The sequence below is a fragment of the Sinohyriopsis cumingii genome, unplaced genomic scaffold, assembly GCF_028554795.1.
Source record: "Sinohyriopsis cumingii isolate HCF-2022 unplaced genomic scaffold, ASM2855479v2 utg001993l, whole genome shotgun sequence".
In the NCBI taxonomy this organism is placed as follows: domain Eukaryota; kingdom Metazoa; phylum Mollusca; class Bivalvia; order Unionida; family Unionidae; genus Sinohyriopsis; species Sinohyriopsis cumingii.
This window is the reverse complement of record NW_028316098.1, coordinates 429,799-445,449: the sequence shown is the minus strand read 5'-3', so window position 1 is coordinate 445,449 and position 15,651 is coordinate 429,799. Positions and strand designations below refer to the sequence as shown.

Here is a 15,651-nt window from a genome sequence, read left to right as displayed (position 1 = left end):
ATTGTTAAAGCTGTGTTAAAAATCTAAATCATACACACACTCCATTTGGTTTTTGTAAATTCCTGGTTGTTGCAAACCTCTGGGTATAAGTTTTTGTGGATTTGTGGTTGCTACAAACCATTGTGTACATGTTTTTATGCATTCGTGGTTGCTACAATCAGAAAATTAAAAACTAAATGATTTGTTGATTTTTATGTTGAATCCAATAGAACCATTGGTACAAATGCAGGTGAAAATGTATTTGTTCTACAAAATCACAAAATTTGATAGCCATGAAGGGCAGTGTTATGGCATGATGCCATTGAACGTTGCATGATTATAATAAATAGACCTGTACTGAATATTCACTTTATATTTGCATTGAATAGTTTATTAATTAGGTATTCGTATTTGGTTGAACAGCATGATGCAGCTGAATACAAATAGTACAGTTAGGTCAACCTTCATGAATAGCAGACTCATTATAATCAGAAAAATGTACCTCAATTCATATCGACAACCAATGAACAAATTTCTGAATGAGCCTTGCATCCCAAGGGACATTAATCTAGTGTCATGGTGGCAGACCAATGCTGACAGGTTTCCTTTACCCCATTCTTGCACCCAACATTATCTAGCAGTGCCTCCAACAAGCAATCCAAAGGAACTTATATTCAGTGCTGCCGGCAAAACTTAGTCAGTCGACAGATGTCTACTAGCAGACATTGTCGAGAGACTCGTTTTTTATATAAAGCTGACATATTCTTTGCGCTGTTGGACTGCATTTGAAAATTTGAATCTTGCCATTCATTAATTAATGTATAAAGCATTATCAAGACGTTTAACTATAGCATTTTGATATTTTGGTAATCCCATAATTACTTTAAACTGTTACATGTTTGTTGTTTAAAATGTCATTAGACCTGCTGAAACAATTATTTTATTTTGGAGCATTCATATTCATATTCAACTGAATAGTTATGCGTCTCTATTCATATTTGGTCGAATAGTTAAAATCACTAAAAGCCCTAATAATAAATGCTCGATGTGCAGGAAAAAGCATTATCTGATAGAATGCAATAAGAGTTTATCTTTTTCCTCTTCATAAGGAGAATTTATCACACTGAAAACACGTGAAACTAGAAACATTTTAGCTTTTTAACAGTGATGTAAAGATAATACTGTGATGTTAAATTGAATATAACTCTTAACAATGCTCGGATAGATTTTGGTCTTAAGGGAGTGGCTGATTTATTTTCGGACTGATGGACTGCTATTCAAATCTTTATTTAGCTGTAGACTTGTGAAAATGGTACTAACAGCTGCCTTGCTAGGCACTCGGCATCAAGAGGTTAGTGTTAGGACCGGTCAGCCTGGTGTCATAATAATATGACTGGGTGGGACATGATGCAACATGTCTACAGCATAATGCCCCAGTTCTAAACATCACTATAAACTGCCACGCTGCAGACATCATAGCAATATAGCTGAAAAATTGTTAAAGCTACATTAAAAATCCAAATTACACACCCTTTATTTAGCTGCTAAGATTCATTTATAGTTTTCATCCAGCATTCAGCAAGGTTCATTGCTTTTAATCCTTGATTAATTACATAAACTCAATTTTCATTGCCAGAAAAATGTCACTTGCTAATTAGAAGTAATAGGCTTTACGAGGAATGCCTACTGTGTACATCAAACTTGTATACCCTATAGAGAGACACAAAGAATATACATGACTGAATAAAACGCAACAGCAATATGAAATAAATCACCTGCAGAACATTAAACAAGTGTGTACAACCTGTTTTGTTCATGTATGACCACAAATCAAATGTATATATGTAAACTGGTTACACTGCTATTTGATATGATGTGTAAGTTTGTGCTCACTTGCTATTCTAAATAATTGCTATGATGTGTAAGAACTGTGGTCACTTGGTATTCTAAATAATTACTGTGATCTGTAAGTTTATGAACTGTGGTCACTTGGCATTCTAAATAATTGCAGTGATGTGTAAGGTTATGAAATGCGGTCACTTGGTATTCTAAATAATTGCTATGATGTGTAATTTTGTTGTCACTTGCTATTCTAAATAATTGCTATGTGTGTAAGTTTATGGTCACTTGGTATTCTAAATAATTTGAACTATAATTATCCTTTGACCTTTAAGTAATTTTAGATTTTTTTCTGTCATGCTTTGATTTGATTAAATTGTTGATTTAAAAATTTATTTTTGTGATAATTGGTGAAGTAGGAAATGAACTGGCTTTAGGGTAGTTTTAATTTTTCTCAGTGTCCACTTAAAATGGTATTGTTCAGTTATCTTTTCCATGAAATTACTAAATCTGTTTATTACAATGTTTTCTTTGTTAACCCCAAACAACCCCAAACAGTCTTTTGTAAAATTGAATTTCTTATCCTTCTGATAATTATTGTGCCCAGTTTGCTGAAAGACTTTATGCTTGTTAAATTGTTCAAAAATTTTCTTACTTAACCAAATAAAGAACATCAAAAGATTGCAAGCTATATTAAACTTTAATGTAGGTAATAAAGATACGTTTTTAGGAGTCTGCTAAATAGTGTTAAAATTGTACTTAATTTACTAGTTACAGGATTTGCATTGCATTGGCAAACAACAATCATTAATCAGTTGAAATATGAAACATATCATCTACCTATTCACTGATGTTTCATATTTTTTTTATTCTTCTGAATTTTTGATAAAGATTGATCCCATTCTGAATCACCTGAAACATTCTTTATCGCTAAAATCCTAAGCAAACCCCAGTAAAGTCCATTGGAATATAAATGGCAGCCATCTTTGTACTAATCCGAAGTCATTCTGATTGGGATTGAACCTGGGGAGATTTTCTTAAACTAAAGTGCCTGCACCCAGGGGACATTTGCCTGCCCAAATGTGCCTGTAGCCAGGGACCATTTACATGCCTGAAAGTGCAGCCTGGGGACATTTGTCTCTCCTAAAGTGCATGCAGCCTGGGGACATTTGTCTCTCCTAAAGTGCATGCAGCCTTGGGACATTTGCCTAAAGTGTTTGCAGCCTGGGGACATTTGCCTAAAGCGTTTACAGCCTTGGGACATTTGCCTAAAGCGTTTGCAGCCTTGGGACATTTGCCTAAAGTGTTTGCAGCCTGGGGACATTTGCCTAAAGTGTTTGCAGCCTGGGGACATTTGCCTAAAGCATTTGCAGCCTGGGGACGTTTGCCTAAAGTGTTTGCAGCCTTGGGACATTTGCCTAAAGCGTTTGCAGCCTTAGGACATTTGCCTAAAGCGTTTGCAGCCTTAGGACATTTGCCTAAAGTGTTTGCAGCCTGGGGACATTTGCCTAAAGTGTTTGCAGCCTGGGGACATTTGCCTAAAGTGTTTGCAGCCTGGTAACATTTGCCTACCATAAATTGCCCACAGTCCTTACATTGTGACAAATCCCTGTCTTAATCATGAGTGGGTGACATAAGATCAAACAATAACCCCCAAGATGGCTTATCCTAAGTATGGCACTAATGAAAGTCATGATTGTGGCTTCACCACAAATTATGATTGGTTCATAATAGGTCAGGCTTTAATTTTATATCATGGTTCAGAACTTTAACCACCCTCATTGCTGTTTAAATATTGAATGTGTGCATATACTACTTTTGATTGCTAATCATTGTTATTCAGTGTTCTTTGTTTCAGTCTGGTGATGTGAAACTTAAGGATCTATCATATCAAGAACTTATAGGAATCATGGATTCCACATTATCATGTGTTGTAAGTATTGTAAAATTTTTAATGATGAATATTACACATAAAATGGTTAGTGACTACCTTTCACCTCTAGTGGTGAATCATTGATGAATGAAATTTAGGCACATGTTGCAATAATATTCATTCTGGCACTGATTCTGCAACACTCATCTCACTAACATGTAGGGGCCCCGAGTGGCCGAGTGGTCTAAAGCGTTCTTTGTTACGGATCACTGCCATCTCACCTCTGTCTGCGGCAGTTCGAGTCTAAGATTCAACCAATGTGGGTATGTGAGAAAGCTTGCCAGTAGCTTCTCGTGGGTCGGTGGTTCTTTCCGGGGTTTTCCCGGGTTCTTCCTCCACCATTAATACTGGCAGCCATGTATAGCCTATCGTGTGCTGAAAAATGGCGTTAAACCCCACAACAACAACAACAACACTAACATGTATTCCTCAACTACACTCATCTCACCAACATGCATTCCTCAACTACACTCATCTCACCAACATGCATTCCTCAACTACACTCATCTCACTAACATGCATTCCTCAACTACACTCATCTCACCAACATGCATTCCTCAACTACACTCATCTCACCAACATGCATTCCTCAACTACACTCATCTTACTAACATGTATTTTTCAACTACACTCAATATCACGGGCAGACTCTGTGTTCTACCAGCCAAGAATGTGGATTATATTATTTACATGACTCTGTTCCCATGGGACATGTAGTAAACGGTAGCTCAACTTGTCATATTATATCTAAACTTGTGCCCATACATTGTGATCATTTCAGTCTCTGTCCATCCATGCATTCATCCATCACTCGAGTGTAAACTAAACTCTGAATCAAGGGCATCCAACCGATTTTGGCTGGGAATCAAAACAGAAAATGCTTAAATTTCTGGGCTGCATCAGCAAGAACAATGCCATATCACTAAAATAAGTAACAGAAAAGAGTGAAGACAACAAGCTTTGTAAAATTTAACAAATAATTTATTTCCCTGTAATACAAAGTGAAAAATGAGAAAAAAGAACTTACGGTTTTACGAATTAAATCCAAAAATAATCCAAGAATTAAAAAACACAAGTCCTATCAATGAAAAGTTCAAAGTGAATCTCAGTTCAAATCCCAATGAAATTATAGATGGAAGGCAATGACGTCTGTAATAGTCAGCATTGTACTGATGTGTCTCCAGTCTCTTGTTGAATCACAGAAAATGTTATTCCAGTTTTGAATTCCGTCTAAATTCCAGTGAATGTCTTTGTCCAAGAATTATATCAGAGCACTTTTGTATTTCCAGAGAATATAATCACTTGAATTCAATAATTTGAAGAAAATAAAATTCAGCCCAAGCTGGTCACAGCATAATACAACTTAACTTGTCAGATGTTAAAGCACGACTGATAGAACTTTTATCAGAACATCACTTATACACCTAAGTGAGATGCAAAACAGATTCCTGGATGGGGGTCAGAAGTTCATCCATCTGGAAAAAATGGAAGTTTGTTTACCAGTTGACTCATATGCTTAATAACACGTAGTCCAGGTATGACTTTGACTCAACTTACTGATTCTTACCCAGAGAAAGATAATTTTCAAAAAATAATAAAAAGTTGTTTACCAAAACTGTCACTCATTTTGAAGGTTAGCAACTAGTTACATTGTTACATTACAATAGCATGTAATGGGATACAAAAATTTAAATCTAACAAACAAACAATTAAATTAAAAATACATAATAATAGTAACATGGAATCCTGCTAAACTTAATCTGCACCAGTTGAGGAAAAGGGGATCATTTTTGCATGAAGAGTTGTGAATTCAAGTAGAGCCACTTATTACAGTTATTTGCTAAGGTTTTTACTTAATGTTGTAAAATGCTATGATGAAGCAATCTACTTCATGTGTCTTACTGTGTCAAATCTAAATACACAGTCTGTAATGAAGCAGTCTTAAAGTGTCAATTCTGGATATTACTTTAATGTAGCAGTCTGCTCCTTGGGTCTTATTTTGTCAAATCTACACCTTGGGTCTTGCTGTCAAATCTGCATATTAAAAAGACTATAATATAACAGTCTACTGAATGGGTTTTACCGTCAAATCTGGATAATACACAGGCTATAATGTAACAGTCTACTGAATGGGTTTTACTGTGTCAGTTCTGGATAATACACAGACTTTCTGCATGTCCCATTCAAGGTTAGACTTGGCTTTGACAAAAACAAATTGCAACTGAATTTGCCAAGCTTAATGGATGAGTTTCATTTATGTTGCCATTTGGACCCTTTTTTACTACAGCCAAATCCACTGAGACCCTTTTGACTGAATTTTTTAGAAATGCCTTATGCATTATTTTATGTTAAATAATTATTGTCTTTGTTTTATTCCAGCTAAATTAGTGATATAAAGATAACAATTATAAAAATTATGATAAAAACCCATTAATTGAAATATACTACATAAAGGAGTATACTTAACTGTTAGGAACACAAAACTTTTTCTTATCACACATGGTAACATTCAAAATGTATTATATTGTATGTTATATTTATGGTCATATCACACATGGTAACATTCAAAATGCATTATATCCTATGTTATATTTATGGTCATATCACACATGGTAACATTCAAAATGTATTATATCCTATGTTATATTTATGGTCATATCACACATGCTAACATTCAAAATGTATTATATCCTATGTTATATTTATGGTCATATCACACATGCTAACATTCAAAATGCATTATATCCTATGTTATATTTATGGTCATATTACACATGGTAACATTCAAAATGTATTATATTGTATGTTATATTTATGGTCATATCACACATGCTAACATTCAAAATGTATTATATCCTATGTTATATTTATGGTCATATCACACATGGTAACATTCAAAATGCATTATATCCTATGTTATATTTATGGTCATATCACACATGGTAACATTCAAAATGCATTATATCCTATGTTATATTTATGGTCATATCACACATGCTAACATTCAAAATGTATTATATCCTATGTTATATTTATAGTCATATCAGAACTTGATGATAACATATTTCAAATTCATGGTCACCCCCAATCTTCAAAAATCATCTAGTGAATGTAACATCATTAAGAAGTAGTCAGACTTGTTCATAAAGTCCTAGAGGTCTCTGATATGCTTAATCATGCATATTTGGATGTGAATTTGTTATCTGAGACACAGAATATCACTTACGTATGAGTCCTTCATACACCTGAAGTAGATGGGTGTTGATATTTACTGTGACGTTTGCACATATTGGGGTGGGTTTCTTCCAATATAATTTAATTAAATTATGATGCAAGTTCCACCCTGGCTCATGAGGTTAGAAAGTTAAATTAGTGACAAGGTAGTTTTACAGCTCTGAGCCCCCAGTCAGCAATGCCAACGGTTAAATTATAGAGAACACTAAGATGAAATTCAATCAATAACAATTTAATAAATGTGATAATTTAAAACGATAACTTCCAATCACTCGTCTTTCCCTCGACCAAGTGACAGCCTAATTCATCCCGTGATTTACAGTGTGAGTTTGATTTTCCCCCTGTCCTTGCATCTACTCATCTATTTCTTTCCCGCTGATTCCTTCCTTCTTCCCGTTCCTCTAACTCCTCCTTTGTCTCCATTTCCCTCTCTGCTATCTCCTCCTAAAATTTCGCTCCTAGACTTCAACTTCTCCTGACTTCTCTCCTTTCTTCTCTTTTCCTCCGTCTCTCTACTTGAGACTACGGGACCAAACTATAACTGGTCTGTCCCTCAAAGCTTCCTGTGAAAAACCACAAGGCGTTAACATATGTTTTGTCGAATCTCACCTCACACTGTATTGACAATTAATCATCAGATAGCTATCACTGTTTCGGTCACGCATGCATACACATCGAAATTCCCACACACTTCTTGCAGGGTAAACAATGGCGTAATAACACGGTATCAGCAAATTGTTATACAGACATCAATACATTGCGTCACGTCAGTATATACACATATATATTTAATCTCATCGTACTACAATCAGACGCATGTCTGTACATTACAAATATTCAACAATGGCAAAATCTATAATCATATGAACATATGTGTTAGTCTACTATAAAATACCCACATAGCAAAGTACAATATTAACTCTTACGACGGCTAGCAAGCTATATAATTCTTTACAAATATCAACTCATTTCTTCAAAATATGCAAACATATTAACAAAACAAAGTAATTCTCCGTACTACAATTCTAGTAATAATAAAGTATACATACGACCTACAATTAAAATGCAGTCGCATTCCACAAAGACCGAACAAATATCAAACTGACCTTATTTGAAGCTCTCTACTTAGAATTTCCTGCTCTAAGATTTTCCCGCCAATAACGAATGGCTATTCGGAGTTACGCTAACATCTTCTCTGGGTAATTTCTCTCAGCGAACTAACTCTTGCCGGAAGACGCGGGGATATCATTCTACCCAAATCAAGGTCTCTCCCCTATCTCGATTCTGATTGGGTGGCGCTGTGCCCCTGTCCAATTGTCTTAGCGGCCAGTTCAACCTGTCTGTCTGTCTGCAGGGAAAGAAGTTAAGACACTCCCACTTCTTCAGGCAACTTCTTTTGATCTTGGAAACATTTCGACACCTAGGTGATAATTGGCTATCGGGCGGCCTCGCAACTCCTATGTACGGCTCTTCAATTCTAGCCACAACAATCTTATGTAACGGATTAGTGCTAGCCTTCGGCAATGTTTGACATCAAACAATGGCCTGTCAGAATTGCTTTGATTATACATGTTTCAACTGGGCTACTCTGGGTCGGGGTAAACATGACATTTACAATAGCTGAATTCAGAGGCAAATAGATCCAGAGATGTACATATGGTCATTATAAGAGTACATCAGAAGAACAACGTGAGCTTTCATCATTACGTTCATTTCTGAGTTTAGTGCATGAGACTTCAAAATCAAGACATGTCAAGATAAAATGCGGTTTGCAGATTTGAATATTAAGTACTTTGAGGCTTAAGCAGCAAATTTATAATGATTGTAATGAGATTGAGAAGAGTGCTAAAGTTGCTAGAACTGACAGATCGGGTGGAACAGAAGCGAAGTGTAACAAAGTGTGAATCTTAGCTTAGTGCTTGCACTTATATAATTTAGTCTGGCTCTGACAGAGTTATATGCTAGTGGTGTAAAGAATTTAGAAAATTAAACTCTGTGACCACTGGTTCCACTAATCTACAAAGTTCCACATTTTCTTTGAAGGGACTGCAACATTTTCTGGTGGGACTTGTGTTTTTACCAAAATAGGAGTCCTGGACTCCAAGGTTTAAAATCCTAGAGAGACCTCTGAGTCATGATTATTTTCTGTGATCATGTTCATTTACAAATGGCTCTGATTTTTACAACTGATTGCTTTTCAAGTTTTGTTTTGAGAATCATTACATATTATGGGGTTCTCCATAGAATTTTGAAGTAGGAACTATTTTATTTTAGTACTTCAATTTCAATAAATGTGTCAAGGCACTGAAAGAAGAAATATATAACCATCTTGCATTCACTAATTTTCTTAAACTTTAATAAAAGCCTTTACTGTATGTAGAGGATTAAAATCCCAAAGTTCAGGACCTTCTATCACCATCATCAATTTCTTGTTTCAAACATCCACAGCCCTTTGTCTTGATATGATTATGTGATGGGAAACCTCACTCACAAGCCACTGATATTAATAGGTGAAATCAGCAACACTTTGACTAAAATAGCAAAACCTGAAAACAAGACTGACTACCTCATGCATACTGCCAAATAAGCACCCTGCAGACCCATCCCTGATTTTACTACACCCTTGGTCTTGAATAAATCTTTCTCCATTCTTGCCCATTTAACTACACCGGACTCTTTACCATAATGTGCTGCAAGTTTGGTGAGTGCATCATTTCCGTGATTGTCTATTGGGGATAAACTCAGAGTTGAGGATACTAAAATATTCATATAGTCATGTGACTCATTTTGAGGTTAGTGCATTCAGGTGGTAAGTTCCAGTTTCCTTGTAATCAGTTCTAACTGCTGTTTGTCCTGAATTTTCACACCATGCTAACTTCCATTGTTAAACAGTTCATATTCCTTTGTAAGTTTTGTTCCAATATCATCCTGTAGTTTTCCATCTTTGCTCTGGAACCGTGAAACATGGTATTTACAGGAGAAATGTTCACACTGTCCAGCTGGAATATCCAAATCATCTTCCAAACAGCATACAACATAACCCACAAGAAGGCTGTGGTTAGTATAGAGTGTTTTTAACAGCCCTTTTGCTTCTGATGTGTTATTACTCTCCACAACAGCATGAGGAATTTAGTAGATGTCAGACACCATCCTGACTGCTTCCTTTAAGGAAAGCCACCTGAAACTTGCTGGTTTCATCATTATTACATGCTGCATATCCTCATCTTCTAGAACGATTTGCATCTGTGTCATTTTGTTGTGGTATGTGGTCGAGTTGCAGCAGAATTAATAAATTTTCTTTAATGTTAGTTTGTAGTCAAGGAAACAAAAATATCTCTGTTAGCTTGTAGTCAAGGAAACATGCATGCCTGATAGCTTGTAGTCATTGAATAAGGAAATATACATGCCTGTCTTGCTGCCATTGCCAGTCTGCGCACTAGAGAATGCACCTGTATCAACCATGAACAGTGTTCAACACCACTTTGTTTACCATTCATGATTGACATGCCATCACTAGCTTATCAAAGTCCTATTCATATTCATTCCTTTCTGTTAAAATAATTATATTATGTCTGACACTGCTGTCTCTAACGTTTCCTTGGAAACAGCAACACAGTTGTGATTTATTGGATCGTTTGACTCTGCTGACAAAACACTTACTTTGAGCTGTTGCTCCAGTATTCTTATCTACAGTTAGTCCTTTAAAATCTGAATGATAAATTTCCCTGTCCACTTTTGCTTCATCTGAAGAATTTATTGCATCCAGCATCATTATTTCACACTTCTTTTATACAAAAAATACAAATTTTTAATAATAAAACAAATTTATGGATGAACTATGTGAAATATTAATGTGTATGAAGATTACATAAAATATGGTGACGGCCCTCATTGCCTTTGGTAGTTGTAATATTTCCTTTTGGCATTCGATCATTCAGACAATGATTGCCATTCTTTAATGTAGAGATAGAGAAAAATATGTGTATTTGTGTGTAAATGGATGCGTACATCTTTCCATTTACTGAATGAGAATAAATCTGAAAGTAATGGTATTAGACCTTGACGATAAAAACTACCCCATCTCTTGACTATTAGAGATAGTCTAATTGTATTTACTTCGTTCATTTTCAGGTGACATGGCTAGAAGGTCATTCCTTGGCCCAGACAGTTTTCACCAACTTATATTTTCATGACCCCCACTTGATAGAGGACCGATGTCTCAAGGCTTTCTCTCTGTGTATATTGAAGATTGTGGATCTCATCCGAGACAAAGTCAACAGGGCATCAGTTTTTGAGGAGGTAAATTGAAATACAAGACCATACAACTGAATGAACTAAATTTCCCAAGCCATGCCTAATCAATGTACTGTGCTACTCTAAGCAACTTTGTTCCCATGGTAATATTTATACACATTATTTTAGATACACAGTTCAGAGCATTTAGCAGTATGGATCTTTATCTTTTTAAAAATGATTAAAGAAATTTATAGAATTTATTTAAGAAATGGTAGTTTCTTTAGTGCTGTTTCAATAGAACATTCTTGGGACCCCGGAAATTTGCTTTCAGTGTGGAGTAGTCGGATGTACGTGTCATTTATAATTTTGCCTCATCTTCATAAGAAAGTCATCAGATGACCCTAGCAAGTATTTTAATGCTTTACTCGAGTACCACTTATGTTTAAATAGACATCCTTAATTGATCAAAAAAGAATATTAGTTATGAATGTAATGATTTAATTGAATTTTTATTTGTATTAAAATGTAAAAGACATTACAAATTTAGCCGTTATTTTATAACATACCATTTTAAAGATAACTTTAAAAAGAAACATTTTCTATAAGACAACTTCAAATTTTACATTACATATTGATATTGAATATTCCACTATAAAGACACTTTGAATAGTATAAGACAGCTTCTAATTTTGCATTACATATTGAATATTCCACTATAAAGACACTTTGAATAATGTAAGACAACTTCAAATTTTACATTACATATTGAATATTCCACTGTAAAGACACTTTGAATAGTGTAAGACAACTTCAAATTTTACATTACATATTGAATATTCCACTATAAAGACACTTTGAATAATGTAAGACAACTTCAAATTTTACATTACATATTGAATATTCCACTGTAGAGACACTTTGAATAGTATAAGACAACTTCAAATTTTACATTACATATTGATATTGAATATTCCACTATAAAGACGCTTTGAATAGTATAAGACAACTTCTAATTTTTCATTACATATTGATATTGAATATTCCACTATAAAGACACTTTGAATAGTATAAGACAACTTCTAATTTTTCATTACATATTGATATTAAATAGTCCACTATAAAGACACTTTGAATAGTGTAAGACAACTTCAAATTTTACATTACATATTGAATATTCCACTATAAAGACACTTTGAATAATGTAAGACAACTTCAAATTTTACATTACATATTGAATATTCCACTATAAAGACACTTGAATAGTATAAGACAACTTCATATTTTAACAAAGTGATCTCTTCTTGTATAGGAGGATTTTCAGCCCATGACCTATGGCTTCAAAATGGCTGGAGAGATCACAGATATGCGAGTCACAGGGATGATGAAGGAAGTTGAGGATGAGTACAGTAAACTCATAAGGGTACGAGGGATTAATATAATCATCTATGATATAAGGAATTATGTAATCATCTATGATATAAGAAATTAATGTAATCATCTAGGATACAAGGGATTAATGTACTCATCTAAGATGCAAGGGATTAATATAATCATCCAGGATATAAGGGATTAATGTATTTTTCTAGGATACAAGGGATTAATATAATCATCTAGGATACAAGTGATTAATGTACTCATCTAGGATACAAGGGATTTATGTACTCATCTAGGATACAAGTGATTAATGTACTCATCTAGGATACAAGTGATTAATGTACTCATCTAGGATACAATGGATTAATGTACTCATCTAGGATACAAAGGATTTATGTACTCATCTAGGATACAAGGGGCTAATATTATCATCACGGATACAAGGGATTAATATAATCATCTTGGATACAAAACATTAATGTAATCATCTAGGATACAAGATATATAGTCATCTAGGATACAAGGGAGTAATACAGTCATTACTGTACTTGAGATTAGTGTAATCATCAAGGATACAAGATATAAATATAATCATCTAGGATACAAGGGAGTAATACAGTCATATACTGTGCTTGAGATTAATGTAGCCATATTTGCTGCAATGAATTAACATTATCATATAGGATAAAAAGTGTTTCATATAGTTATATAGGAAACAAGGGATTCATATAGTCATGTAGGACACAATGGATTCATTTAGTCATTTGGATATAATGGATTCATTTAGTCATTTGGATATAATAGATTCATATAGTCATATACAATACAAAGGATTCATAAAATTATATTGGATGCAATGAATTCATGTTGACATAAAGGATACAAGGAAAGAGTCGCTCCATTGGCCTAGTGGTTAGAGTGTCCGCCTCAGATGGGAAAGGTCACAAGTTCGAACCCTGGCTGAGTCGTACCAAAGACTTATAAAAATAGTGTTAACATCTGTCTCACTTGGCACTCAGCATTAAGAGGTTAGTATTAGGACTGGATGGGACATCATGCTACATGTCTGCAACATGATGTACCAGTGCTAGACATTACTATAAATTGCCACACTGAAGACATTGTTGCGATATGATTGGAATTTTTTTAAAGTTATGTTAAAAATCCAAATCACGCAATCAGAAGTGACACCGGTAATCCCAATGGATATGCTGTATTCCAGTCAAGGGAATTATTTTCTCCATTTTTCATTAAAGTTAGATCCACAGTTACTCTTTTGTGTTCTGCTTCTTTCACTTTCTTGGCTAATGATTCTTAGTGCACACCGTTTTATTCTTGAGGTCACATTTTAGCGCAACAAGCATTGAGGTTAAACATCTGGACAACATCTCGCAAGATTAGGGAAGCTACTCTGTCATAGCATTGCCTATGCTAGTCTGGTTCCCTGTTTTTTCTGCTTCATTGAGCAGAATGCAACAAAGGAGCATACGAAACAGGGAACCAGACTATACCTATGCTCGAAGTATATACGATACCATCCATCATCCAAAGCATTGGATATTAAATAAATCCTTTGCATCAAAAAAACACATGGCAACCAAATGTGTGCATCAGTTTTCTCCAGTGTGCATGCCTGGTGCACAAATGTTTGTAAAGGGAAACACTGTATATCAGTTCCTATAGTTCTGTAGGATACAAGGAATTCATATAGTCATACAGTCATTAACTGTCCCTCCATCTGAATTTGGTTTCTGCAGCATAGCCTTACCAAGGCTTGCTTGATTTAACCAAATTTAGCATTATATTGAACTTGATTGGGATTGATTTTCAGCTTCTCATGATATCATGTGCACAAGTTATACTTCCTCAGTGCCGATTCTCGTACCATTGGTTTCTTGGATTTCATCTAAATTTTGTCAGTGGTTTTATATTTATGTGACCTTGAATGTGTTTGATTTCCAGCATTTGATGACATCATTTACAGGAGTTATTCCCCCTGATTGTCTTTGTTCCAGACTTTGTTTTTGAACTTTGGCTTTACAAAGGATTGTTTGATTTCATTCAATTTGGCATGTATCTTTATATTGATTTGTCACTAAATCCATTTATTTTACATCTTTCAAATGCTTCATTTGGAGGAGTAATGGTACAGATTTTCCATCCTCCTAATTCTGGATTCTACAGTATTACTTTAAATATATTTTAGCCAAATCTTGTTGCTGTTATTGTTGTTATGGGGTTTAACATCCATTTCTCAGTGCAAGATAGGCTATACATGGTGGCCAACACAACAGGTGGAGGAAGAACCTGGTAAACCCCAGAAAGTATAACTGACCCAGGGGAAGCTACTGGCAAGCTTTCTCACATACCTACATTGGCTGAGCCCGAGACTCAAACCCATGTAGACATTGGTGACATGGCAGTGATCCATAATGATATAAACCTTAGACCACTCTGCCACTTAGTGCCCCACCAAATTTAGTATGCACCATTATGGTGATAAGACCTTAATGAAGTTTTATTCCTAACATTCCATGATATCAGTTACAAGAGTTATGTCCCCCAGTTACTAGCTGTATTGTCTTTGGTTTCTGCAGCATTGCTTTACCAGGGTTTGTTTGAATTCAACCAAAATGTACATGCTGCTTTTTATTGACAAGACCTTCAATAAGTTTAATATGCAAAGATTCATTTTATTTAGAAGTTAAGGCCCTTGATTGGCCATCTTCCGGAATTTGGTTTCCTTAGCAATCTTTTGGCAGTTATTGCTGGATTTAACATCTTCAGTGTGTACGCCCCAACCCTCTACTCCACCTACGAGGAGAAAGACAAGTTTTATGAGGCTCTGGATCAGGCAATATCCAGTATCCCCAACAATGAAAGCCTTTACTTACTAGGAGACTTCAATGCTAGAGTGGGAGCTGACCATGAGGCCTGGTCCACCTGTCTCGGCTTTTACGGAAGGTGCAAGATCAACGAGAATGGTCAGCGACTGCTGGAGATGTGCTGCTCCCACAGCCTATGTGTGACAAACACTTTCTTCAAATGCAAGGAGA

General features: G+C 35.2%; 1 protein-coding gene across 1 annotated transcript in view; it reads left to right on the top strand.

Annotated features, from left to right (window-relative positions):
* LOC149771293 (N-alpha-acetyltransferase 35, NatC auxiliary subunit-like) overlaps positions 1–15,651 on the top strand; it is a 96,558-nt gene that overhangs the window by 17,411 nt on the left and 63,496 nt on the right. The window contains exons 4-6 of the mRNA XM_089948662.1: positions 3,677–3,751; positions 11,117–11,284; positions 12,531–12,641. Of these exons, the coding sequence (XP_089804788.1) occupies positions 3,677–3,751; positions 11,117–11,284; positions 12,531–12,641 (354 nt within the window). The remainder of the gene's footprint in view (positions 1–3,676; positions 3,752–11,116; positions 11,285–12,530; positions 12,642–15,651) is intronic.